Here is a 23,783-nt window from a genome sequence, read left to right on the forward strand (position 1 = left end):
TCCGTGTGGAGCGTTCCCAGAGGCGCGCGCGGAGGTGAGCGAGCCCGGGCGGAGCCCTCGCGGGGTCTCCCGCCGCAGCGGGAAACCAGGCCCAGCAGCGGGCCCGGCCCGGCCCGCCCCGCCGCGGCCCAGCAGGCCCAGCAGGCGCCCGGAGGGCGGGCCGGCCGGGGCCGAGGCGAGGAGCACGCGGCCGGCCGCCCCCCGCGCGCGCAGCCTCCCGCGCCCCGCCCCGCCGCGCCCCGCCGGCCACTCAGGGGCCGCGCCCCGCCCCGCCCCGCCCCGCCGTGCCCCGCCGGCCACTCAGGGGCCGCGCCGGGCACGCACGCGGGGGCGCGGCTGCCTATTGGCCGGGCGCCCGAGGGCCCGCCCGCCGGCCACCCGGAAGCGCGGCGCCGCGGCCCTCCGGTCTCGGGCTCGGCGCGGGCCGCGGCGGGGCGGGCTCGGGTCGGCCTTCGTCCTCCGCGGGCCGGGGCCGGGGCCGGGGCCGGGGCCGGGGCCGGAGGCGCCCCGCGGCGACGCCAGGCCGGAGCGGGGGCGGGGCGGAGCTTCCGCCGCGGAGGGGCGGGGCCGCGCGGCCGCCCCGGAAGCGGAACCGCGGCCGTCGGGCCCGTCCGGTGCGAGCTCGGCCCGCGCGCCAGCCGTTCCGCCGCCGCCGCCCGTCCGCCGGCCGCGCCATGCTGTCCCTGGACTTCCTGGACGATGTGCGGCGGATGAACAAGCGGCAGGTGAGGGCGGCCGCCCGGCGGTGCGTGCGCCCCGACGCCGGCGACGCCCGCTCCCGGGGCCGCCGCTGGGGCCGGGCCGGGCCGGGCCGGGGGTGGGCGCGGCGGGGCGCGGGCCCGGCCCGGGGGCCGCTGCCGGGGGCGGGGGGCGGGGGGCGCCCGCGGGCGGCGCCGGGGCGGGCGCTGGGCGCGCCGCGGGTGCCGGGCGGAGGCGGCCGTCCCCGGGCCGACCCTCGAGCTCGCGCCCTCGTGCGCCCCGGCTCCCCGCGCGCGGCGCTGGGCGCGCGGCGGCGCCCGTCCCGCCCGCGTCCCGCCGAGCCCGCGGCGGCGTCCGCCAGCCCGGCCGTGGCTTCGGCCTCCCCCGCCCCGGGCGCTGCCCTCGGGTCGCGCGGCCTCCGCCGGGCCGGGAGCCGCCCCGGCGCTGCCGGCGCTGCCTCGGGGGACGCGGCGGGCGGCCGCCCCGCCCGGCCCCGGCGCCCGCCCTCGCCTCCCCGACGGCCTCGCGCCGGCTGCGGGTCGCGGTGCGCGGCGCGGTGGCGTCTCGGGATCGCGCCGCAGGTTCGCGCCCGCCTCGTGCCGTCTCCCACCCTCGGCTGTTTCCGGGCGCCACAGACGTTCCTCTGGAGAGAGACTTCCCGGGGCCTGCTGCCGCCTCCCGGGACACTCCGCGGCGCGGGGGCGCCCGGTGCCCGCGGTGGGGAGCGCCGATCCCCTGGGGCGGGGAGAAGTCGGGGCCCGGCGAGCCGCGGCGGAGCGCGGGGACTCAGAACCGGGCCCTGGAGCGGCACCGCTGGGATCCGAAGTCACTGTTGCTAGCTGGGACCTGGGGCAGAGTGTGCCACCGTTTTGCCAACCTTCATTATCTTCTTTGTTGGGCTAAAATGTAACAGATTTTGCGTTTTAAGTGACTGCTTCGTAAGTTGTGCCGCACAGAGCGGAGTCTTGTTAACGGTTGCTGCTGTGGTGCTGGAGTTAGAGGGACCCGGTCTGAGCCTAAGGAAAAGGTAAATCGCAGGGCGGGGCTTAGCGCTCAGGTCTCACTCCAGCGCCCGAGCCCCTGCTTGAAAAAGGCTGTGACAGTGCTGGTGGGCGTGCCACCTGGCCCAGCACCTGGAGAGCTGTGTGGAGATTCCTCAGCCCGCCGAAGGTGGAGCTGCCATAGGATCCAGCAATTCCACTCCTGGGTATTTGCCCAAAGGACACAGAAACATCCATTCCAAAGAGCACCTGCACCCCTCTGTGTACAGCAGCACTGTTTACAATAGCTAAGCTTTGGAAACAGCCCAAATGCCCAAAAATAGATGACTGGATCAAGAAGATGGGGTCCATATACACCATGGAATATTACTCAGCAGTCAAAAAGATAAACACACGCCATTTGCAGCAACATGGATGGCGCTGGAAGGGATCATGCTCAGCGAAATAAGCCGGAAAGAAAAAGAAAAATACCGGAGGGTCTCACTCATAGCAGGAATTTGGAAAACCTAAATGAGGGGCCAGGAAAAAGACTAATTATAATAAAGTAAAAATCAAAATCAACAAGCAACTGTAAACCAGAGGGGGGGGAGGGGTTAGGGTCAAAATAAAGGGGGGGTGGGAATTGTATGGGGGCTATAACCAAGATGAAAATGCATACATTGTGCAAAAATGAAAAATGATGTAAAAATATATAAAATTAAAAGAAAAAAGAGGGAAAAGAAAGGGGGGGCTGTGGCAGATTCTAGGCTTGGTAGGGAAGGTGTCAGGGAGTCCAGGCAGGGCACCAGGACACTTTCAAGGAGGAACTGGTGTTTCAGCTGGAACTTGGAAGACCTTTATAGCATCATCTTTGCGAGTTGAATTTAGAGTATTTATTTCCTTCGTGCTTCGTGTATTTGTACAAATTTTAAAAACACTACCAGCTTGCAGAATTCCTGAAAATTCAGCAGACTGTGTCCAGCATACCCCTGGGTGTAGGGGAGTTTTTCAGTACCCATTGATTATATACGGAATAGCGTGTTTGGAGTTTTTTCTTTTTATCCAAAGATTCACTTTTTTTTTTTTTTACTTTTTTTTTTTATATAGAGGCATGTTTTTATTTATTTATTTATTTGTTTGCTTGCTTGTTTTGTTTATACATGCACTGGGTACAGTCAGAAGCGCGGGAGGGTGAGAGAATTCACCAGAGCCAGAGCGGGGAGCAGAGCAGGCAGAAGGACCGAAGCACACTGATGAGGGGAGCAGCGGGCGGCAGGAGAGGTCTGTGCACCATGTGGGACCCTCCTCCGGTGGCCGGGGAGCAGCCGGGGATCGAACCGGTGCCGCCGAGGCCGCGGGCAGCTTCGCAACCCAGCGCTCAACCGCTGCGCCACCGGGGAGGCCCCAAAGATTCACTTTTTATTAATTTATGCATATGAAAACTGGGGTGCACTCTCCCCAGAGCGGGGAGGGTAGGGGGTATGAGAGGATTCATCAGAGACAGAATGAGGGCCAGAACAGGCAGATCCATTGAAATCCATTGCTGAGGGGAGCAGTGGTGAGACAAGAGGTCTGCTGCGCCATGTGGGTAGCTCCCTGGCCGGGGATTGAACTCATGCTGCAGTGGCTGTCGATAGCTTGATAGCGCTGAGACTTAACCCCTCGTGCCACTAGGGAGGCCCCTGTTTGGGGTTACCTCAGCTTTAAAAAATAATTCAGTGTGTAAAAGCTAGAAATTTAAAACTAATTCTTAAAAACTGAGAAATTTAGAAAATTAAATTTTAGACATTTAAAACTAGTTCAAAAATATCCTTTTTTAAGTGATTCAGTAAACACCCTTGCATAATAGTCTGGGCTGCTTATGTTCTCACACATTTCAACACTGTGTATAAATAGTAAAGTGATTAAAAGCATAAGCACAATAATAGATTGTACATTTAAAATTAGAATTATAAAACCTCACTGTTACTTCAGTGGGTTAAAAATATCTAAAATACTAAATACGCATATAGCCCTTAATATAAAATGATTAATGGTATATACGTAGTTTCTGTTTTTTTTTTTTTAATTTTTTTTAAAGATTTTATTTTATTTATACAAGAACTGGTGCACAGGCCAGATGCGCGGGAGGGTGAGAGGATTCACCAGAGACAGAGTGGGGAACAGAACAGACAGACTGACGAAATAAACTGCTGAGGGGAGCAGCGGGCGAGACAGGAGAGGTCTGCTGCGCCATGTGGGTAGCTCCCTGGCCGGGGATCAAACTCGTGCTGCAGAGGCTGTGGTCAGCTTCATAGTGCTGCATCTTAACCCTTTGTGCCACCAGGGAGGCTCTCTACTTTGTTTCCTTTTTAGCTTAATAGCTAGGTTGCTTTTAGGTTTATCATGTATTTTTAACTTGCCTTGGAGTCAGGTTGCACAACTTCATATATAGTATGGAAACTTGACACTGGTCTATTTCCACTTCCCCTCTTCTGCGCTGCTGCTGTCGCTGTCGTCCATTTTTACCTTTACACGTTACCACAATGCCCTGTTATAGTTGTTTTAAATAACCTTTTATGTTTAAAAAAATTTTTAATAGTAAAAAATATATTTTATATTTACCTATAGACACTGTTTCTGGTGTTGTTTTGCCCTTTGTGTAGATTCATATTTGGTGTTCTGTTTTTGCCTTGGGGGACTTTTTAAAACATTTTTTGTAGAGTAGGTCTGCTTGTGATGAATTACAGGTTTTGTGTTTGAAGTTTTAGTTTGCCTTCATTTTTGGGTTTTTTTTAAAAGATTTATTTATTCACACAAGCACTGGGTACAGTCAGAAGCGTGGGAGGGTGAGAGGATTCACCAGAGCCAGAGCGGGGAGCAGAGCAGGCAGAAGGACCGAAGGACACTGCTGAGGGGAGCAGCGGGCGGCAGGAGAGGTCTGTTGCGCCAGTGGGACTTTGGCCGGCGGCCGGGGATCGAACCGGCGCTGCAGAGGCTGCGGGCAGCTTTGCAGCCCAGCGCTCAACCGCTGCGCCACCAGCGGAGGCCCAAGTTTGCCTTCATTTTGAAAGAAATTTCCCCAGAATATGGAATGTTAGGTTGTTAGTTTTTCTTTTAGTATTTTCATGGTGTTCTAGTGTCTTCTGACTTGCGCTGTTTTCAGAGAAGTCTGCTGAAATATTTGCTCTTCTTTACATGACATAATGGCTGTTGTTTTTTTTTTTTTAAGATTTATTAATTTATGAATACAAGAACTGGGGTATAGGCTGGGGTGGGGGGCGAGAGTATTCACCAGAGACAGAGTGGGGAGCACAACAGGCAGATCTACTGAAACCCACTGCTGAGGGGCGCAGCGGGGAGACAGGAGAGGTCTGCTGCGCCCTGGGGGTCAGCTCCCTGGCCAGGGATGGAGCTCGGGCTGCAGCATCTGTGGACAGCTTCACAGTGCTGAGACTTAACCTCTCGGGAGGCCCCCATAATGGCTGTTTTTTATCTGACTGCTTTTGTAGTTTTCTCTGTATTGCTGGTTTTAAGTAGTAAATTTGACGATTATTTTGTGTCTTGTAATTTTCTTCCAAGTTTTTTCCGCTTGGTTTCTGCCATGCTTCTTGCATATTTAGGGGTATAGTTTTAATCGCATTTCCTGGGCAAATTTAGGCCATAATTTCTTCCTCTTGCTCCTGAAGACGCCAGTCTCTCGTGTCAGGCTGTGTGCTGCCCTCAGCTCCCTGCTCTTCAGTCCCTGCCGTTCAGGCTTCTGAATTGCTTTTTCTGTGAGATGGTTTTTATTGTTAGGAGTTCAAGTCCACTACGCTTTTCTTGGGTGATGTCTAATGTGTAATTCCATCCTGCTGACTTTTGTTTCAGACATTTTCCTTTTTATCTTCGGTGGTTTGGTGTAAGCCTTGTTTTTTTTTTTTTTTCTTTTTCTGTCATCCAAGTCTTAACACACTTTCAATTTCTTGAGTAATTTACTGTTTTGCTGAACTTGTCCACTCCCCCTGCCATTCCTGTCATCTCTGTTTGCTGGTTTTTCTCCTCCTTATGGGTGGCAGTGGTCTGCCTGTGTGTCTAGTAATTTTTTATTAGTTGCCAGACTTTATGACTTTTGCCTTTTGGGGTGGTCTGTTTTTTTACTTGACTATTCTTGTACTTTTTCCTGGGATGTAGTCAAGATACTCGGGAACAGTTCAATCCCTTCCAGGCTTGGCGAGGCAGCAGCCGTTGGTCTAAGGCCTAATTTGCCCCGTGCCCGAGCAGTGCTTTCTGGAGCGCTCCCTCCGGGGCCCGTGCGTTGTGAGGGTTTCCACGCTGGCTGCTGGAAACTACTCCTGCCTCTGTGAACTTTGAGGATTACTCCATCTCTCCTTCTAGATGGTTCTTTTCCATCCTGTGCTGACCTTGCAGTCATTGCTCAGCTGGAAGAGGAAGACCTCTCTCTGCAGACCTTGGGTCGCTCTTGTTGCCGTCCTGCCCTGCAGGCCGCCTTCCTTTGCCTCCTCAGACTCCCAGTCCTTTCTCCTCAAGTCACAGAAAGCTCCAGGCTCTGCATTTGCCCTTTACTTTGCTGAAGCTGGGCCAAGCAGTGGGCTCACCTGGTTTGTCCCTTTCTAAGTGCTCGCAGTCCTGCCGCCCTGGACACAGTCACGTGTCCAGTAGCTGAAACCCTGGCTCGTGTGTCCTGTCCGGTGTCCTCTTACCTCAGGGAGGAAGGCAGATTTGCTAAGTTCTGCTGCTCCACAGAATAGCTCCTCCCGGAGAGCTCGGCTTTGAGATCGTTGTGTGTGGGTAGTTCATCCTCACCTGCTGCTCGGGAGCGTTTGTTTATTCACCTGTTGATGGACATTTGGGTTTTTTCCAGCTGAGCTATCACCAACGCTGTGCGTGTTTGTACAGATCTGTTTCTGTCAGATTTAAGAGATATGCCAGACTTTGAAGAGGGAAACGTCTTCTGTTTTTGATGTTATGCCTGTGTAGACTCTTCAGGAATTGCTGTCATTTTAAGATCCTCCCTGGAACCTCCAGTGACTCCGCTGGGCCGCTACCGTGTCTGTTCTGCGAGTGCTTCGCTTCCCCAGGCTGGTTCCCTCCCGGAGCGGGGGTGTCTGCCTGCCAGGGCCCTGGTTTGGGTTCATGAGCCTGGACTGCTGCTTTGTTGGCTGCTTGGTTCATTGGTTCAAGGACAGGTTTGTCCGGGAAGGAGAAAGAAACAGGCGCCCGCACTGCCCAGACGGTGCCTGCCGGCTGCTCCAGACCTGGGCCTGGCTGGAGGGAGGGTGGGCGCGTGCTGGGCCTCGCCACTCACAGGAGGGGGCACGGGGTGTGTGGGCCTGCTACAGTGTTTAAAATTCCTGTCGGGGCTTCCCCAGCGGCACAGCGGTCGAGCGCTGGGTTGCGAAGCTGCCCGCGGCCTCTGCAGCGCCGGTTTGATCCCCGGCCACTGGCGAGGGTCCCACATGGCGCGCAGACCTCTCCTGCCGCCCGCTGCTCCCCTCAGCAGTGTCCTTCGGTCCTTCTGCCTGCTCTGCTCCCCGCTCTGGCTCTGGTGAATTCTCTCACCGCCCCGCGCTTCTCACTGTACCCAGTGCCTGTATAAATCAATAAATAAATCTTTAAAAAAATAAAATAAAATTCCTGTCAGCTCTTACTTGGCTGAATTTTCTGCCCTAGGTTTTTCTAAAATTTGTATCCTGGGTCATTTAAAGTGTGTAAATGATCCCCGGCTTGGGGTGGGGGTGGTGGTGCCATGTAGCAGTTCCTAAAAATAACAAAAATTACCCCACGGCGCACAGGCCCCGGGCATCTGCAGAGAGCAGGCACACGGGGCACCGGGGCCGCTTCTGACAACTTTCCCTACCGGCTTCCCTCCTGCGGGCAAGGCCTCAGGTCTTGGGCTTCCCTCACGGTCGCTGCGTCCCCTCACCGCTGTGGCCACCAGCGTGGAGCCGGGTGAGAGGAGGAAAAGCAGGAAAGGTGGACCAGCAGTTGGCTCGCTGCCCCAGAGGGGGCCATGGATGCATTTCCTTCATTTTCTTCCACTTTTTTCCACCCCTTTTTCTGAGCATCAGGCGGGCTTTGGGTTTTGCCTGGTGCCCCCAGCGCCGCCTCTCCTCCCTTGGCCTCCGCCTCTGAGCCGTCGGGCTCCTCCTGCCTGTCACCTGGCGCGGCCGCACAGCTGCTCTTGGTCCCTTTCTGGTGTAGGAGTTGCTTTCTCAAGTCACAGGGTCTGTGGAGCCAGAGCTGCTGTCTCCAGGCCCCGACGGCACGCCTGCAGCTGTAGGGGAGGAGAGGAGCCGGATATCCTTGGCCGGCCCTGGTTGTCAAGGAGACTGCATTGTGGGAGATGATCAGGAAAAAGAAATACTGTAGAAACGTAAGGGTCAGAAGTGCAGGTGCTGAGCCTGACGGTTTTGAGTGGATTCAAGTCCGTCGATTATAAAGTGCAGATGAACTCACTTGACGTGCGGGAGTCCCACGAATTACTCCCACGGAGCAGTCAGCCGAGTGGGGTGGCTGCTCAGGTGCGAGGAGGCCGCGGCGTGGCAGCGCCCTCTCAGAACATCAGCTGCCTTGGGTCCTCGCTAGCAGACCTGGGCTGCTGTCCCCCACGGTGGTGCTCCCCGGTGGGGACGCGTGCTCACCTGATCTCTTCTGTCCCTGCAGCTCTACTATCAAGTCCTCAATTTCGGGATGATTGTCTCCTCGGCACTGATGATCTGGAAGGGGCTCATGGTAATCACTGGAAGCGAGAGCCCGATCGTCGTGGTGCTCAGGTAACTCGGCCTTTCTTTCCAAGACTGAGGTCACAGGACGCGTGAGCTCCTGTGTCACTGTTTCACTCCTTTGAAACCGCTTTCTCAGAACAGGGCCTGGAAGAGCATAGTTCCTAGGTCTGCTGCTAAATGCTTGACCTTGTCAGGCACTCCCCACTCGCACCCCAGGGCCCGTGACCCCTCCGGGAGCTGGCCGTGGAGCTTCCTAGTGGGCACATTCCCCTGGACTTTGTTTTCCTGACCTTCCCTGTCTTCCTGCGCTTCACTGTGATAACATCCGGCCTGATATTGAGTTGTTAGTTTGCTAGATCCGAGCTCATGTCTACGGACTAAGAGTTTTTCTGCGCCGTGTTCTCAGCGTCAGTACAGAAACATCACTAATTATTTCCATGTTTCCTGCTGACCTTTAAATATCACTTCTAGACTTCAGAACGTCAGATGTTGTCATCTTTTAACTTAAAGTGACAAATAGTACTGTTTTTTTCCCTGCTACACTTTCTTCCCTGACCTTGTGCTCGTATTCTTAGTGATTTGAAAACCTAATGACTATTTTTGGAGAATAATCTCTTGATTATTGGCATCATTACAGGTCTGTCTGAGGTTGAGCTCTATTATGGAGACTGCCACAGTCCCTTCTGGGCATAATGGAATAGAATAAGAGAAACTGAGTCATTCACATTACGCGTAGTCTCGGTAACAGTGCATTGCTCTTAAAAGCTGAACTTAGGTCTTTGTGGTGCAAGAACGCCTGCTCTGGGCCGCCCGTGTCTTACTCGCCCCCTGTTCATGCTCTTACTCATACTTAGTTCTGTCTTTACTAGTAATGAAATGCAGCTGTCATTTAGAGATGAAGTGAAATGTGTGGATGCTGCTAGTGGGGAAAGCCCTTAGTGGACTCCCCTGTCTGACTACAACCCCGGCGAGTCTCTTATTGATGAAACTGTGGTTTCCTCATCTCTCAAATGAAGGTTGGCCTTAGGGGATGGCCGAGGCCTTTCCAGCTCTAAAATCATGTGGCCCTGAGTTCCTAGACGGGCTTGAATTCACTGGAGAGTTCAATGTGTGCAGTGTCCAAACGCTGAAAGGAGAAGCCACGCTAATTGGTAGTGTGGGACGGGGTAGACTGAGAGCCAGAGAGGCATTTTGTGGTGACTCTTATGGGGTTGCTTCAGATTTAGTTCTCTTCAGTACACGGAGCCAGTGTGGAAGTAAGCAGGGGATTTGACCAGAGACCTGGAGAACACGCGGGCAGTCCTGGCCACAGGCCACCCTTGCTGCCGCTGGGGTACTTGTACTGTCAATTCCACTTCATAACTGATGGTTAGATAGCTTATTTGGTAGCTAGGTGTTTATGTTCTGAGCTTTTCTGGTTGCCAGTACCAAAGAAAACAGGTCATATCAGAAGAGAATCTTGGTCAAGACTAGAAGGAGGAGGGCCTCCCTGGTGGCGCAGGGGTTGAGTCTCAGCACTATGAAGCTTTCACCAGCTACTGCAGCGTGACTTTGATCCCCGGCCAGGGAGCTACCCACATGGCGCAGCAGACCTCTCCTGTCTCCCCGCTGCTCCCCTCAGCAGTGGGTTTCAGTGGATCCGCCCGTTCTGTTCCCCGCTCTGCCTTTGGTGAATTCTCTCACCCCCCCACACCTCTGGCCTGCACCCCAGATCTTGTATGCAAAAATAAAAATAAATCTTTAAAAAAACTAAATAAAGAAATTGATAACATAAGCATTATCTCAGTAGCTGACCGTTCTTTGACTTGGAGAGCTGTTTTTCCTCCTTCATGGATTGAAAGCATAAAGTCATCTCACTGTATATTTATAAATGGCAGGAGAGAGTCCAGTGCTCATCTGAATATTTGAATATGTTTAGCGTTTGCAGATGAAGTGAGAATAAGGCAGTTATAAAGTTCATGCTTTTATATTGTTTGTCACTTGAAATTTTCAAAGGTTAAGGGATTAATAACATCGCCCTTTTCAAGATTTAAGCTCTTTTGAATAGTAATGCTCAAAATAGAACCAGTTAGTGAAGGCTAATAACTGAAGAGACCTTTTATATAATTCATTAGTATTTAAGAACTGTACACATTTATGTTGATGTATTTGTCAAGGTAGTAGATATACTCCGAATGCGATACTTTGTTTTGTTAAGTATCTAATTTTGAAAGTAAATTTAATCTCAGATTTTCTTTTGCTATTATTTTCTTCTGCTTTTCCCAGTGGCAGCATGGAGCCTGCGTTTCACAGAGGAGATCTTCTCTTCCTAACAAATCGAGTCGAAGATCCCATACGAGTGGGAGAAATTGTTGTTTTTAGGATAGAAGGAAGGGAGATTCCTATAGTTCACCGAGTCCTGAAGATTCATGAAAAGTATGTGCAAACTGTTATCTTCTCTCTTTTAATATTTGCGGCATTTCATTTTGAGGTGAGGAACTCCTCAGTTCTTCTTCTGAGCCATCTTTATGAATGTCTGAAGGTTGGGACTGCGTGGGAAGCTAACTTGTTTATTAATTCACTTCTTTCCTTGAAGGTTTTTCAAGGTTTCCTTCCACTCCTGAACTAGATCAGTGGTCTTGTGTACAGCTCCCCAAAAACATGACATAAAGGTTGATCCTAAGTGGAATCATCTGACATTATGAAATGAAGTAGCCCTAGTCTTAAAAAGACTCCTTTAAGGCAATCTAAAAAATATTTCAAGTAAGAGTAAATATGTCAGCTTTTTCAAATTTAAGGGAGAATTCCTGAGACTTAACTTTACTGTTTCAAATATAAATTTGCATTTTTAGAATTGAAAAAGACACTGTACAACTTTGAGAATTCCCCAGAGTGGAGGTGGGATGCCACCCTGAGCAAGACCTGCACCTCTGGGCCTCATTTTCTCTCACCGATGTAAAAAGGTTTATGAAGATGCGTTGCAAGATCACAGGTGCTAGCGCTGTCCAACTACCGTTTCTCTCCTGCCCCCTCCAGACCTGTAGTGTCTCCAGTTAAGGAAAACTTTCAGGTGGAAGGGAAGAAAGAAATGAAAGGAAAGGGAGGTGTCCTAGACAACCCTGGGGGAGAGTGAAGCTGTGGGGCGATCAGGCTCTTGTGCGGCGAGTCGTTTGTTTTCTTCACTTCCAGGGACGGGCAACAGTCACCTGTTGCTTTTTGGAGATCCCTGTGGAATTCTAGTTTCTAAACAAGTTCTTCATTGATCAAATAAAGATCTTACTGCTTTTTTTATTTTTCTGACTTCAGTATATACTTTCAAAGATTATAATTTTTAACTTGAATTTGTTATTGTTGACTGGACAGTAATAACTTGGACTTCATTAGATGTTTATTCTGGGTTACTCAGCGAGGGGGGTTTCCAGGTTCTCAGGGGGGTTTGCGTTGTCTGCACTGCCTGTGTCAGGGAGGGCAGAGCCAGCTCCCCTTCATGGGGAAGGTCAGGTTAGCCCAGGCGCAGCTTTGGGGAGAGCTCGTGGTCTCCATTTTTACGTGTGGTCTTTGAGACTGATGTTCCAGAGACTGTCATGTTAAAGCAGCTCACCTTGTTTTAGGGCAGGTTCATCGACAGATGTATCGATCACAGACTCCTTACATTTTAAAATTAATGAAACAGAATGCTGAATGTTTTAAGTTATGTACTTATAATCTGGGGTTTGGTTGATTTTCTTACTGAGGTGTGGTTGACGTGTAACTGAATTTCGGGTATATAACACGATAGTTGTCAATTGTGTTGCACTCACAATATTGTGAAATTAGTCATCCCAGTAAGACTGGTTAATATCTGTGGTGACTTATTTTAGACTCTTGAGATGCCTTCAACTTGCAGGCTTGTTTGGGTAACAGATCCTGCTAATATTCACACGTTTCCTATTTCCTTTTTCTTCCTCATCATTTGGTACATTAACATTGTTCTTAGATGTTGAACCAAGTGACAAAGTGGATCACTTGGTTTCCTCTGAACCTGTTTTAAGAAGTGAATTGCTGGCCTGAGTTGGATCCCCAGCCAGGGAGCTACCCACAGGGCGCAGCAGACCTCTCGTCTCCCTCCCCGCTGCTCCCCTCAGCAGTGCATTTCAGTAGATCTGCCTTTTCTTCTCCCCACTCTGTCGCTCGGGAATCCTCTCACCCCCTGCACCTCTGACCTACTTCCCAGTTCTTGTATGATAAATAAATTAAGGAAAAAATAAATCTTAAAAAAAAATTAAGAATTCCTGAGCTTTGGGAAGAACAGAGGTACGATGTGGCCACTGGCCTCTTGTCTCCTTCCTCTTTGTCTCGAGACTCTGTCCTATGAGCCTTCCTATTACATGCTTAGTCTTAATTGATACGTGTAAATTGGAAAGTTACAGAAAATAAAATGATATGTGATCCTAAAGATGACCAAGAGATGCTATTGAATTTCAGGTAATTATCTTTTGTTTAATAAACAAATACCCTCTCGCCACCCCCACCTCCACTGGGATCTACTCAGACTATTTGTAACAAGGTTGTCTCATGAACACACAGGAGAAACCCCCTCCGTCACCGCTTGTGCAAAGAAGCCTTGACCTGAGAGGTCAGCTCGCCCAGTACTGCCCTGAGGCACCCCCCGAGGTGCTTGCGGCCCCACCCTGAGTCTGCCCTTCCTGCCCAGGGCAGCTGTCTGTCTCCTGTCCCGCCTGCTCTCCAGAGGCGTCGCTGCCGACTGTGCCTAACTACTCTTCCTGACCAGCTGACCAGCCCGCCGGAAGGCGCATGGAGTCCAGGCCTTCCCTCCGACACAGAAACTTGAAGGCGGGCCTCCCCGGTGGCGCAGCGATTGAGCGCTGGGTTGCGAAGCTGCCCGCGGCCTCTGCGGCGCCGGTTCGATTCCCGGCTGCTCCCCGGCCACCGGAGGAGGGTCCCACATGGCGCGCAGACCCCGCCTGCCGCCCGCTGCTCCCCTCAGCAGTGTCCTTCGGTCCTTCTGCCTGCTCTGCTCCCCGCTCTGGCTCTGGTGAATTCTCTCACCCTCCTGCACTTCTGACTGTACCCAGTGCTTGTATAAACAAAACAAACCAGCAAACAAATAAATAAAGCATGCCTCTATTAAAAAAAGAAACTTGAAGGCACCACCCTCGAGCGCAGTAGAGAAGGAGCAGTCGTTGGCCTTTTTTTTTTTTTTTTTTAAGGATTTATTTATTTATGATACAGTAACTGGGGGTACAGGCCAGACGTGTGGGGGGTGAGAGGATTCACCAGAGAGTGGGGAGCAGAACAGGCAGATCTTCTGAAATCCACTGCTGAGGGGAGCAGCGGGGAGACAGGAGAGGGCTGCTGCGCCGTGTGGGTAGCTCCCTGGCCGGGGATTGAACTCAGACCACAGTGGTAATAGCGCTGAGACTCAACCCCTAGGCCACCAGGAGGCCTTAGTTACTCGTATTGTTTAATAGTCAGGAAAGTATTTTTACTTGTCATCCCTGCGGGAAGGCTGAGGTGCAGCCGGCGAGGGTGCTTGTGCCCCGCAGATGGTGAGAAATCTCATTTTTGAATCCTTTTGTCCCCTTATCTTTTCTCCTGTTTTCCACTGTCTTCCAAAATAAATGAGTTAGAAAAGAGCTAGGAAATGGCAAAGCCTGGTTTTTGCTTTAAAAGGTGGGGTGGCTTTGTCCCCATTTGGCTTGACTCTGTGGAGTGGCTCCCGGGGTTCACTCGCCAGCCTGCCTTCTGAACACCACGCCTCCCTCAGACACGGTTGCTCCCCCTGTGGCCCGTCTGACCCAGGCTTAGGCGTCGGGGCTGTCGGGTGTTCCAGCTCCGTGCGTTGAGCGCCGGCGTGAGGCCAGGTATTTAGAAGGGGGAATCTTAGGCCTTACCCTTCCTTTTTCTCTGCAGGTAAATACATGCTTTGTGCCCATTTGGCTTATTGGTCTTGTCCCTTTCTTTAAAATGATGGTCTCCTCCCTCCGAGCATCCCAGTGTCGGGACAGTCGAATGACATGGTCGTGCTTGGCTCTCCTCCGGGGTGGGTACTTGCGCTCTGGTGCCTGGGCGCGCCTCAGCCATCGTCCTGGCCTTTGAGTCGCGAGGTGTGAGCAGCGTGTGATGGGCTGGCTCTCGGCAGTCTCCTGGCACGGAGAAGTGGGCTCTCCTGATGGCGTCCCAGAGCAGGGAAGCCGGGTTTGTCTTGTGGCCAACCGGGCCCTTAGGAACAGCACAGGCCCTCGGCAGCACGCTTTCGTTTCCCGGAGACCCTCCCGCTGCCAGTGTCTTCCCTGCCTCTGTGGGTGGCCTGTCGCCAGGCCTGGCCGCCTCCTGCCTCTCGCTGACCCTTCGCCCTCGCCTCTCCCGCCAGGGTTTCCAGACATTCTTTCGCCCCCTGAGTTGTCAGTGAGACGGTTTCTCTCTGTACATTCGCATTTGCTGACGGGGATCTCACCTTTACGGGACTGCTGGCACTGCACCTCCCGCTCAGTTTCATCGGCAAAGCGAGTGTCGAGTCAGTCCACTCCTGACTGGGAACGGCGTTGGACAGCGGAAGGCAATTTTCTCCCTAGCCCAGTGATTGACCAAGTCCCCTCAGTGGCTGTTAAGATGCGCCGTCAACTCTTAAATGTAGGGTGTTTGTTTTTTTTTTAATTTTGAGTTACTGGAAACATAATGCTTCTTTGGTGGACTCAAACAAGTTTTCTGATCAAGTAAGAAGATGCTGTTCCTATGAACCCTGGCAAGTCACAGAATGTCATATGTATGTATCAGGAAATATCTGTGAGGCATAATCAGTGGGCTTTGAAAAACCGGCTGTAGCTGGAACGCTTATACCTGAATAAGCAGTAACTTTTTTTTTTTTAAAGATTTATTTTATTTATACAAGAGCTGGGGTACAGGCCAGAAGCGCGGGATGGTGAGAGAATTCACCAGAGAAAGAGCGGGGAGCAGAACAGGCAGACGGACCAAAATACACTGCTGAGGGGAGCAGCGGGCAAGACAGGAGAGGTCTGCCCCGCCATGTGGTTATCTCCCTGGCTGGCCGGGAATCGAACCTGTGCTGCAGAGGCTGCGGACAGCTTCACAGTGCTGTGCTCAACCCACTGCGCCAACTGGGGAGATCCCAAACAGTAACTTCTTAGTGTCGTTTCTAGTCTTTGTTCAGAATCTGACTTCTCATGACTCTTATCTGTTTGTTTGAATCCAGATTCTAATCAGCTCCTCATTTGCAGTTGGTTTGTGGGGCTTTTTAGTCTCTTTCATTTAACCTGTTCCTTCTTGAACCCTCTTTATTCCTTACGACTTATTGATTGAAGATAAGGGGTCATTCTTTTTTTTAAGATTTATTTATTTATTGATTGATTGATTTATACATACATGCATACAAGCACTGGGTACAGTCAGAAGCGCGGGAGGGTGAGAGGATTCACCAGAGCCAGAGCGGGGAGCAGAGCAGGCAGAAGGACCGAAGGACACTGCTGAGGGGAGCAGCGGGCGGCAGGTCTGTGCGCCATGTGGGACCCTCGCCCGGCGGCCGGGATCGAACCAGTGCTGCAGAGGCTGCAGGCAGCTTTGCAACCCAGCGCTCAACCGCTGTGCCACCGGGGAGGCCCGATAAGGGGTCATTCCATAGTGTTTCAATAGTCTGTTTCACCAGTTATGCCCTGTAGGGTGTTTGTATGTTCCTATACATTTTAATAATACAACAGTGAGATTATACTTCACATAGTGTTTTGTGATCTTCACTTAATGAAATCCATATGATCTTCCCATGGCATTAAATCTTTGACACTTCATGCTTGCATAGTATTTCAACTCCTGGTTGCTGGACTTTAGCATGTTTTCTTTTTTTTTTTTAAGATTTATTTATGTATACATGCAAGAGCTGGGGTACAGGCCAGAGGCATGGGAGGGTGAGAGGACTCACCAGAGACAGAGTGGGGAGCAGAACAGGCAGACTGACAGAAATCCACTGCTGAGGGGAGCAGCGGGCGAGGCAGGAGAGGTCTGCTGCGCCATGTGGGTAGCTCCCTGGCGGGCCGGGGATCTAACTCGTGCTGCAGTGGCTGCGGCAAGCGTCATAGGTTGCGTTTTAACCCTTGGCGCCACCAGCGAGGCCCAACTTTTAGCATGTTTTCATCTTTTCCTATTGTTAAGCCGTGATCATCTTAAGTGAAGAATTATTTTGATATTAGGAATGATGAGAAGATGCCGCAGCGCTATTGCACTTTTCATTAACAAGATTAAATTTTGTGCTTTCAAACCACATGAAGGTGCTTGATGACTTGCGTTTCTCTTATTCTTTTAAGGCAAAATGGACATATCAAGTTTTTGACCAAAGGAGATAATAACGCAGTGGATGACCGAGGCCTCTATAAACAGGGACAGCATTGGCTAGAGAAAAAAGATGTCGTGGGGAGAGCGAGGGGGTAAGTATGGAGGCGCGCGCTTTCTCAGCTCTTCCTGTTGCTTGAGGTGCGGCCCCACAGCCGCGTCGTCTGAGCAGACACACGAGGGGCTGTGCCGGCTCCGCCCGGGCGGTCACAGTGTCCTTTGGAAAACGGTGCTGCTTACATGCCCTGGAGACCGCAGGCGAGCTGGCCGGGAGGAGGGGGGGCTGCGGGGACGGCGGAATGTGACGCGGTGGTGGGTGGCAGTGGTGGTTTTTTAACTTCGTTGGGTTATTTGAGTCAATTCATAAACGTCTACCCTGCTGGGTTCTGGGCCCAGAACACTTAATCCTGCTTCGTGAAATTTACGTTTGTTAAGAATTTACCAAGTCCTCCACTTAAAAGTGTTTCTATAAATTAACTTTATATTTATTCCATATTCTTTTATTTCAAGTCTTGAAATAACTGCAGTCAAATGAAATCTTAAAGTCCTGTTAAGCCTGATGATTTCCGATGGCATCAGGCGTGCAGATCGTGGCAGAAGGAGCTGTCTGTTCGGCTGCTCACGGCTGCCTCAGTGCTGGCAGAGTCTTAGCGGAACAGGGACCTGCTCTGTGCCAGAGACCACTCCAAGTGCTTCGCAGGTGCAGGCTCACTTCTAGCCCTACAGTGACCCTAGCATTGCCATTCTGCCATGAGGAAGCAGGCCAGGTTGCTTATCTGGGGTCATGCTGATGGCACATGGCCAGGTGAGCCCAGAGCCTCCGTTTTCACCATCATGCCTACATTACTGGCATAACTTCTGATGGCAGCTTACCCCCATCGGAGCACCTGCTCCTTGCCCTAGAACAGGCGCTGTGCGCACAGCCACCCCACCAAGGAGCCGTGTTCTGTGGAGGAGCCAGTGTGTCTCAAGGCAGAGCTTCCTCAGTTATGGGCTGAGTTGTTTGGTGCCAGAGAGCCGAGCAGAACACGCGCCCGTGTGGCAGTGTCCCGCAGGGCTGGGCCTGCGCGTGCCTCCTGTCCAGGGGAACCACATCTCCTGGGATGGAACTTGGCAGCCTTTTATTACAAATTAGAGCGTCCATGCTCCTGAGATGCTGCTTATTCAGACTCAGCCCGCCTCTTTTGAGTCTTTGTGGTTTTCTTCTAACTGTAAATGTACATTTTATATGGAAAAATAGTCATCAAAACACTAAGTCACTTCTCTTTCCTCTCCACTTCCAGACCTAGTTCTGGTTCACTTTTCTCTAGAAATGTTCTTTTAGCCTTTATGTACAAAACTGCAGGCAAGTGTGCAGCTGCAGGTGCACGCACACCGACTGAGCATGGGAGAGGGCGCCGCTGCCACCTCGCTCGGCCCCAGAGTTAGTGTCTGCACACGTCCTGGGTTGCCCGCTGCTCCGCTGTGCGGTGGCGGCCTTCTGGTTGGCCGGTCTTCCAGGGCGGCCTGCTGTTCTCAAACAGTCGCGACTGGTGTGGGCACCCTCGTCGCCTGTGTCTTAGTGCCCCGTCTGGTCACTTCCCGGTGAGTTCTTTAGGTGGCACTTCGGGGTGAGAGGCACGCCTCTGAAGCTTTGGGAAGTCTTGCCACGCTGCGTTCTCTGCGCGCGTACCCCGGCAGCGGGGCGCGTGTCCCTGTGGCTGGGCCTGGATTCTTCAGTGTTGTTTGCAGCCCTGTTGGCCCATCTTTGTTTGGGCACAAGATGCATCACCCCATGAAAGGCTGCGGGTGTAGGCTCTCCCTCAGGACCTTGTCTTTCTGGAGAACTTTTGAAAACTCACCTACATGCAGTATTAATTCGGAAATGCCAAGATTGAAAATGTCAACCGCTGTGGCTTTTAATAAAAACAAATGCAGCAGGCAGGTAGGTCCGGACAGTCACTTCCCGTGAGAGTCAGCCCCTGGGGCAGGAGCAGCAGGCCGGCCGGGCTGGTCACGCCCACTTCCCGTTGCTCGTGCCCCACCTGCCTTGACGCGGTCGGGCCCATGACGGCTCCTTTTGTGGAAAGTGTGTTCATGAAACACTAACCTGATATGTAGAGTCAGTGCTTTGAGACCACGTGAAGATTGTACCCAGACTCTACCCAGACCTGAGCCGAGAGCTTTTTGCAGACTTGTCCGTGACTGTGGCACACGTGTCTGTGCATCGAAAAAACTTGTGTTTTCAAACAGCGACACGCTGAAAATATTTTAGAGCGTTCTAAGGCGCTAAATAAAAACAAGTTCAAAATTTTACTGAGATGCGAGTCACATCACCATTTTAAAGTGTACAGTGCAGTGGAGTTTATCTTATTTAGCAGGTTGTGCAGCCATTACCACTCATTCCAGAGCGTTTCCACACTCCCAGAGGAAACCCCATTCTCCAGTGCAGTTACCTGCCCCGCAGCCGAGATTCACCGTCTCTGGGGCTGCCGGCTGCACGTGTTCGCGGGGCCCTGGCGTTGGGCACGTCTGTTACAGACGTGGAATAGGAAACTAACACCGAGCCCGCTGTTTGATGGGGTGATTCTTTCTAACATCACAGAAGACAGCGCGCGGCAGAAGCGGGGGAGAAACAGACCACAGGAAGGAAGCAGAGGGAGCCGGCAGCTGCGCCTCTGGGCCCGCCCGCTTTCTGGCTGGCGCTCTGAAGTGTGCTCTGGCGTGCAGCAGCTCCTCTGGGGTGGACACGGTGGCCTTTTACTGCATTCACTCCCGGTTCCGGGCTTTCCCGGAGACCCCTGTGGGCGTCTGTGCTCCCCCGGGTGGTCGGCGGCAGCGAGTTCTTCCTTCTGAGGCTGCTGCTGCCAGGCACCGTGGACGCGAAGCCTCCAGGAGGGTCCTTTGCCTTCTCAGCGGCAACTCGGCGCAGCCTGGTGCTGGAGGTGGCTTTGTGGGTGTCCTTGGCTCCCCTTATCGTAAACCTGCTCACGGGCAGCGCTTACCTAGCAGCGCAGGAAAAAGCGCAGCTGACTTGAGTCAAGATGGCCGGCCGCGGTGGGGCCCCCGGAGGCAGCCGAGGTGCAGGTGGTGAGGTCTTGTCCTCGGGGCCGCCTGTCGCCTGGCAGCGCCCTGTTCAGCTCACGTCGTCCTAAAGCACAAGTAGCTTTCGCCTCTCTTGGAGGCCCGGAGAGGCCGACCTGGGGCCGCTGTTTCCATGGACACGGGGGCTTTCGAGCAGCCTGGGACGGCGGGACCCATACCCGCGGGTGCTCTGAGCGTGGAGGCCGCCGCGAAGGCCCCTGCTCCCGAGAGCGGCTGCTCGACAGGCCACGGTAGAGCTGGTGTAGTCTCGGTGCACTCCCAGATGCTTCTAGAACTTTGGACCCGCATGTCGTGTGAGCCACTCGCCCTCGCCTTCTCGGCTCAGGTGGCGACCGCGGTGCTGCCAGCGGGACGGAGGCAACAGCAGACACGGGCGGGGAAGCGTGTGCTGGACGTGCCCTCGCTGGTGGGCGCTGCCGCGTCCCCCCCCCGCCCCGAATTCACTTGATGCTGAGGAGCGTTTTGCACGAGGTGGATAACTGAAGCCCGGGGAGGAAACGGGATTTGCCAAGCGGCAGAGCAAAGGTGGTGCGGACACTCGGCCGGGCCCGCGCGGCTGGCAGCCTGCAGGGGCCCGGCCCGAGCGTACAGCGGGCGGCGCTGCTCCGAGGACGAGCCTGGCGGGAGACTGACCCGCAGCAGCTGCGCGGCTCCGCGCCTCAGCTCCTGGGGGGCCTTGCGGGGCAGCTTGTTTGACCCGTCTTGAGGGAGTAAAACTTGAGGCGCGGGGAGGGGGGAGCTCGGGGAGCTCGTGAAGAGGAACAAAGGCGGAGCAGCGAGAGGCCGGTGGAGCCGCGAGGTAGCCCCAGAACCAGGGTGGGGGGTCCCGAGGGCAGGTCCGTGGGGGAGGACGGGCGGGGACTGGGCCGCTGCACATGGACCTCTGACCTCCGCCGAGAAGTGGCGGCCCAGGGAGCCGGGGCCGGAGGCCTGAGGGGGGGGAGAGCCTCGCACTCCCCGGCGTCCTGGCTGTGTCGCCCCCGGCCCTGCTGGCTGCTTCCCCGGGAGGCGGGGCCCAGGCCCAGCCCTGCTCGGAGGCGGCTGGTCACCAGTGGGGCTGCGGGTCCGGCCCGTCTCCCGGCCCCCGCGTGGGCTGCCGTCCCCCCGGGCTGGGCGAGCGTGTCCGCGGCTCACGAGCACCCCCGTCTCGCCCTCTAGATTCGTCCCCTACATCGGGATCGTGACGATCCTCATGAACGACTACCCCAAGTTTAAGGTAAGAGCCGCGCCCGCTCTGCGCCTCGGGGGCCGGGCGCGGGGGCTCCGGCCGCTCCCCTGACGGCTGACGCGGCCCTGTCTCCTAGTACGCCGTCCTCTTCCTGCTGGGCTTGTTCGTGCTGGTCCATCGCGAGTAGGAAGCCGCGCCCCGGGGGACGCCGTCCTGTCCTGGCCGCCGGAGCAGGTCTGGGGCTGCCGGCCTGGGGGGCGCCTCGGGCCCTGGTTCGCGGTGGTTTCTGGTTCCGCGGCTCGGCTCGGCCGTGCCCCGCGGGGACTTTCAATCACAGGGTCTCACAGGTCGTCGCTGTCACACGTTCACGTTTTTGTACATCCGTGAATTTTTTATATTAAAAGGCTGAGCCAAATCCCCCGGTGTTTGTATCTCGAAGCCAAGCCGCCCCGCTAAAGTGCCTCCGAGCCCTGGGCGCCCCGCGGCCTCCGGGGCTGGCAGCCGCCCTCCCCTGCCGGCGGGCGGGGCCCCCACTCGGGGGTCGGGGGTCTTCACTTTTCAAAGTTTTAAATGAATAAAAGACTTTGCATACTGAGCCCCTCGTCCCTGATGTGTGTGTGGCCGGGAGCGTCTGAAGTCCCCCCCCCCCCAACGCGCGCTCTGCCCGGGGTGCCTAGACGTCGGGGTGAGCAGCCCTTCGGCCCAGAAGGCTCCCGACATGCGCCGCCGGCGTCGGGGGCACCCGAGTCGCCTCGGCCATCCCGGCCCTTGGCCTCAGGGAGCTCTTGGCGTGGGGGTGTGGCTCGTGCTGGGGGGGGGGGCGCTGGGGAGCCCTCCCAGCCCTGCGGCGCCGGCCCGTCAGCTGCTGGAGGCGGCGCGGGGCCTCGGGAGGCCCAGGCCGCTGCCCGTGTGCTCGGCCCTGATTGCCCGGCGCTTCTCCGGGCGCTCGGGCAGGGCCCGCCGGTGGTTTCCTCTGCCGCGGCGGGAGGCGGGGGGCAGGCGGGGAACCAGCCGATGGATTCACGCGGAAAACGCCCGTCTGGCGAGGACGCGAGAGCCCGAAGCAAGCAAGCGGGCGGCTCGTGTGCGGGCTGCTCCGGGAGGGAGGGCGGCCCGGGCTGTCGTGCCCTGGGCCAGGCGCTGCCCAGAGCTGCCGCGCACACAGACAGCCGCCTTCACCCTCGGGCGGCGGCTCTTCCGACCTTGGGGGGCGGGTGAAGGCCGGGCTTCGGCACACAGCAGGCCGCCTGGCGGGCGCCTCGCCTGTGCCCACCACCTCATGCCGTGGGGGGCCTTAGCCCCTGGGGCTGGCAGCTCCTCCAGAGCAGGGCCCGCCAGAGCGACGCCGCGCCGCGTGCCGGGCCCCCCCAGCCGGCACCGCGTGTTCGGGAGGCGGCACCATGCGTGGGGCAGAGGCGCCCGCCGAGGTGGCTCCATGGAGAGCAGCCAGCGGGCGCAGGGCACAGCCGGGCCGTCGGGGGCGCAGACGTCCGGGCCTGACGACCGTCCCCGCGGCCTGGACTCCCTCCTCTGCCGGGCAGCGGCGCTGGCAGGCGTCGCGCTCCTCGGGGCTCGGCCTCTCAGGGCCCGGGCTGCCGTGAAGACGGTCGTCCCGAGCGTGTCCGGGTCACCCCGCGAGCGCCCCTCTGCCGGCACTGCGGGGGCTCGGGCACCCGACGCGCCTTCTCGGGACACGCGCCGCTGAGCCAGCGTGACCCTGCGGGCTCCAGCCGGCGGGAGGCTTCTGTGGCCGGGCGGGCCGTCGCCCTCGGGAGCCCACGGCCCGCGCCCGCACCCGCTGTGGTTCAAGCCACCGGGACGGCTGGACGGGCCCGCGCCGGCTGAGCGGAAAGAGATGGGGTCGTCGCGCTTTCCTAGGGCCTCCGCTCTCGGCGACGCCCCCGCTCCTGTGCCCCGCGCGGCTCTCCTGGTAGGACCTGCGCGTTGCTCGTGCCGGGCCCTGCTCCCCGCGCCGCCGGCCCGGGCCTTCTCAGCGCGCAGGCGCCGTGGCAGCGCCTCGGCCGGGCCGGCGGGGCCCGAGTGGGGTGGCAGGTGCCGGGGCGAGAGGCACAGAAGCTGGGAGGCGCGTGGTTGCTCTCCAACGAGTGCCGAGGGCTTCGCCGCTCCGCCCTGGGGTGCCGGGCTCCCCGAAGTCGTGGGACAGGCCACTCTGACCCCTCCTGCGCCCTGGCCCCTGGCAGGGCCCGGCAGGGCTGAGGCGGACCGCCTGCCTGGGCCAGACGGGCTCCGCAGGGCTCGTGGACAGCCTTGGGGAGGGGGATGCGCCCCGGGGGGGGCTCGTGCCTACAGGTCACTTCAAGGGAGTCTCTGTCTGCCAGGGGAGCCGGGTGGTGCTCATCTCTCTCGGGTCAAGTCAAGACGGGGCCGGCCACCTCCGAGCTGTTCGGAGCAGGCGCGGCGGTGCCCCGGGACCGAGGAGTCGCCGGGACCAGCCCGCCGCTGCCGCCGGCGGTCAGGGCGCCTGCAGAGACGGTTCCTCGAGCGTGAAGCAGCTCGGCCCGTCAGAGACCGCAGCACAGGCGCCCAGCCAGCCGCCTCGGAGGGCGGGACGCGCCCCAAGCCGGGAAGCACCCTCCATTCTGGGGCCGCAGGCTCTCGGCTCACCCGCGAGCCTCGCCCGCCAAGAAGCTTTTACCTTCTTTCCTCTCCAGCCTGCTGTGGAGGCGCCGTCGAGTGCGTCACGCACTCGCCTTCTCTCTGACGGCGACTTTCACGGGGTGTTGCTTGGGGCTGGTTCCAGGTGCTGGAAATGCCAGTGTCCTGAAGCGAGGCCTGTCCTCTGTTTACGTCAAGCAACTGACTCAG

The 23,783-nt window shown here is 55.8% G+C and overlaps 1 protein-coding gene across 2 annotated transcripts; it reads left to right on the top strand.

Annotated features, from left to right (window-relative positions):
* Positions 1 to 627: 627 nt before the first annotated feature.
* Positions 628 to 21,482, top strand: SEC11A (SEC11 homolog A, signal peptidase complex subunit). 2 transcript variants are annotated; one of them, XM_037509949.2, is made up of 6 exons: positions 628 to 725; positions 8,325 to 8,434; positions 10,652 to 10,801; positions 16,681 to 16,800; positions 20,948 to 21,005; positions 21,094 to 21,472. In XM_037509949.2, the coding sequence occupies exons 1-6, from the start codon at positions 675 to 677 to the stop codon at positions 21,142 to 21,144; spliced, it is 540 nt and encodes a 179-aa protein (XP_037365846.1). In that variant the 5' UTR covers positions 628 to 674; the 3' UTR covers positions 21,145 to 21,472. The 2 variants fall into 2 exon arrangements, with proteins under 2 accessions (XP_037365846.1, XP_037365847.1); XM_037509950.2 differs by lacking the exon at positions 10,652 to 10,801 and having other exon boundaries at positions 21,094 to 21,482.
* Positions 21,483 to 23,783: the final 2,301 nt, after the last annotated feature.

Source organism: Talpa occidentalis, unplaced genomic scaffold (assembly GCF_014898055.3).
Source record: "Talpa occidentalis isolate TD23 unplaced genomic scaffold, MPIMG_talOcc4v2.1 talOcc4.14, whole genome shotgun sequence".
Classification (NCBI taxonomy): Eukaryota; Metazoa; Chordata; class Mammalia; order Eulipotyphla; family Talpidae; genus Talpa; species Talpa occidentalis.

Bases quoted from the DNA above. Each gene is read 5' to 3' on its own strand.
- SEC11A (XM_037509949.2), top strand. From the start codon at position 675: ATGCTGTCCCTGGACTTCCTGGACGATGTGCGGCGGATGAACAAGCGG. The intron at 8,435-10,651 runs GTAACTCGGCCT...TGCTTTTCCCAG, and splicing joins CCGATCGTCGTGGTGCTCAG to TGGCAGCATGGAGCCTGCGT. The intron at 21,006-21,093 runs GTAAGAGCCGCG...CCTGTCTCCTAG, and splicing joins ACGACTACCCCAAGTTTAAG to TACGCCGTCCTCTTCCTGCT.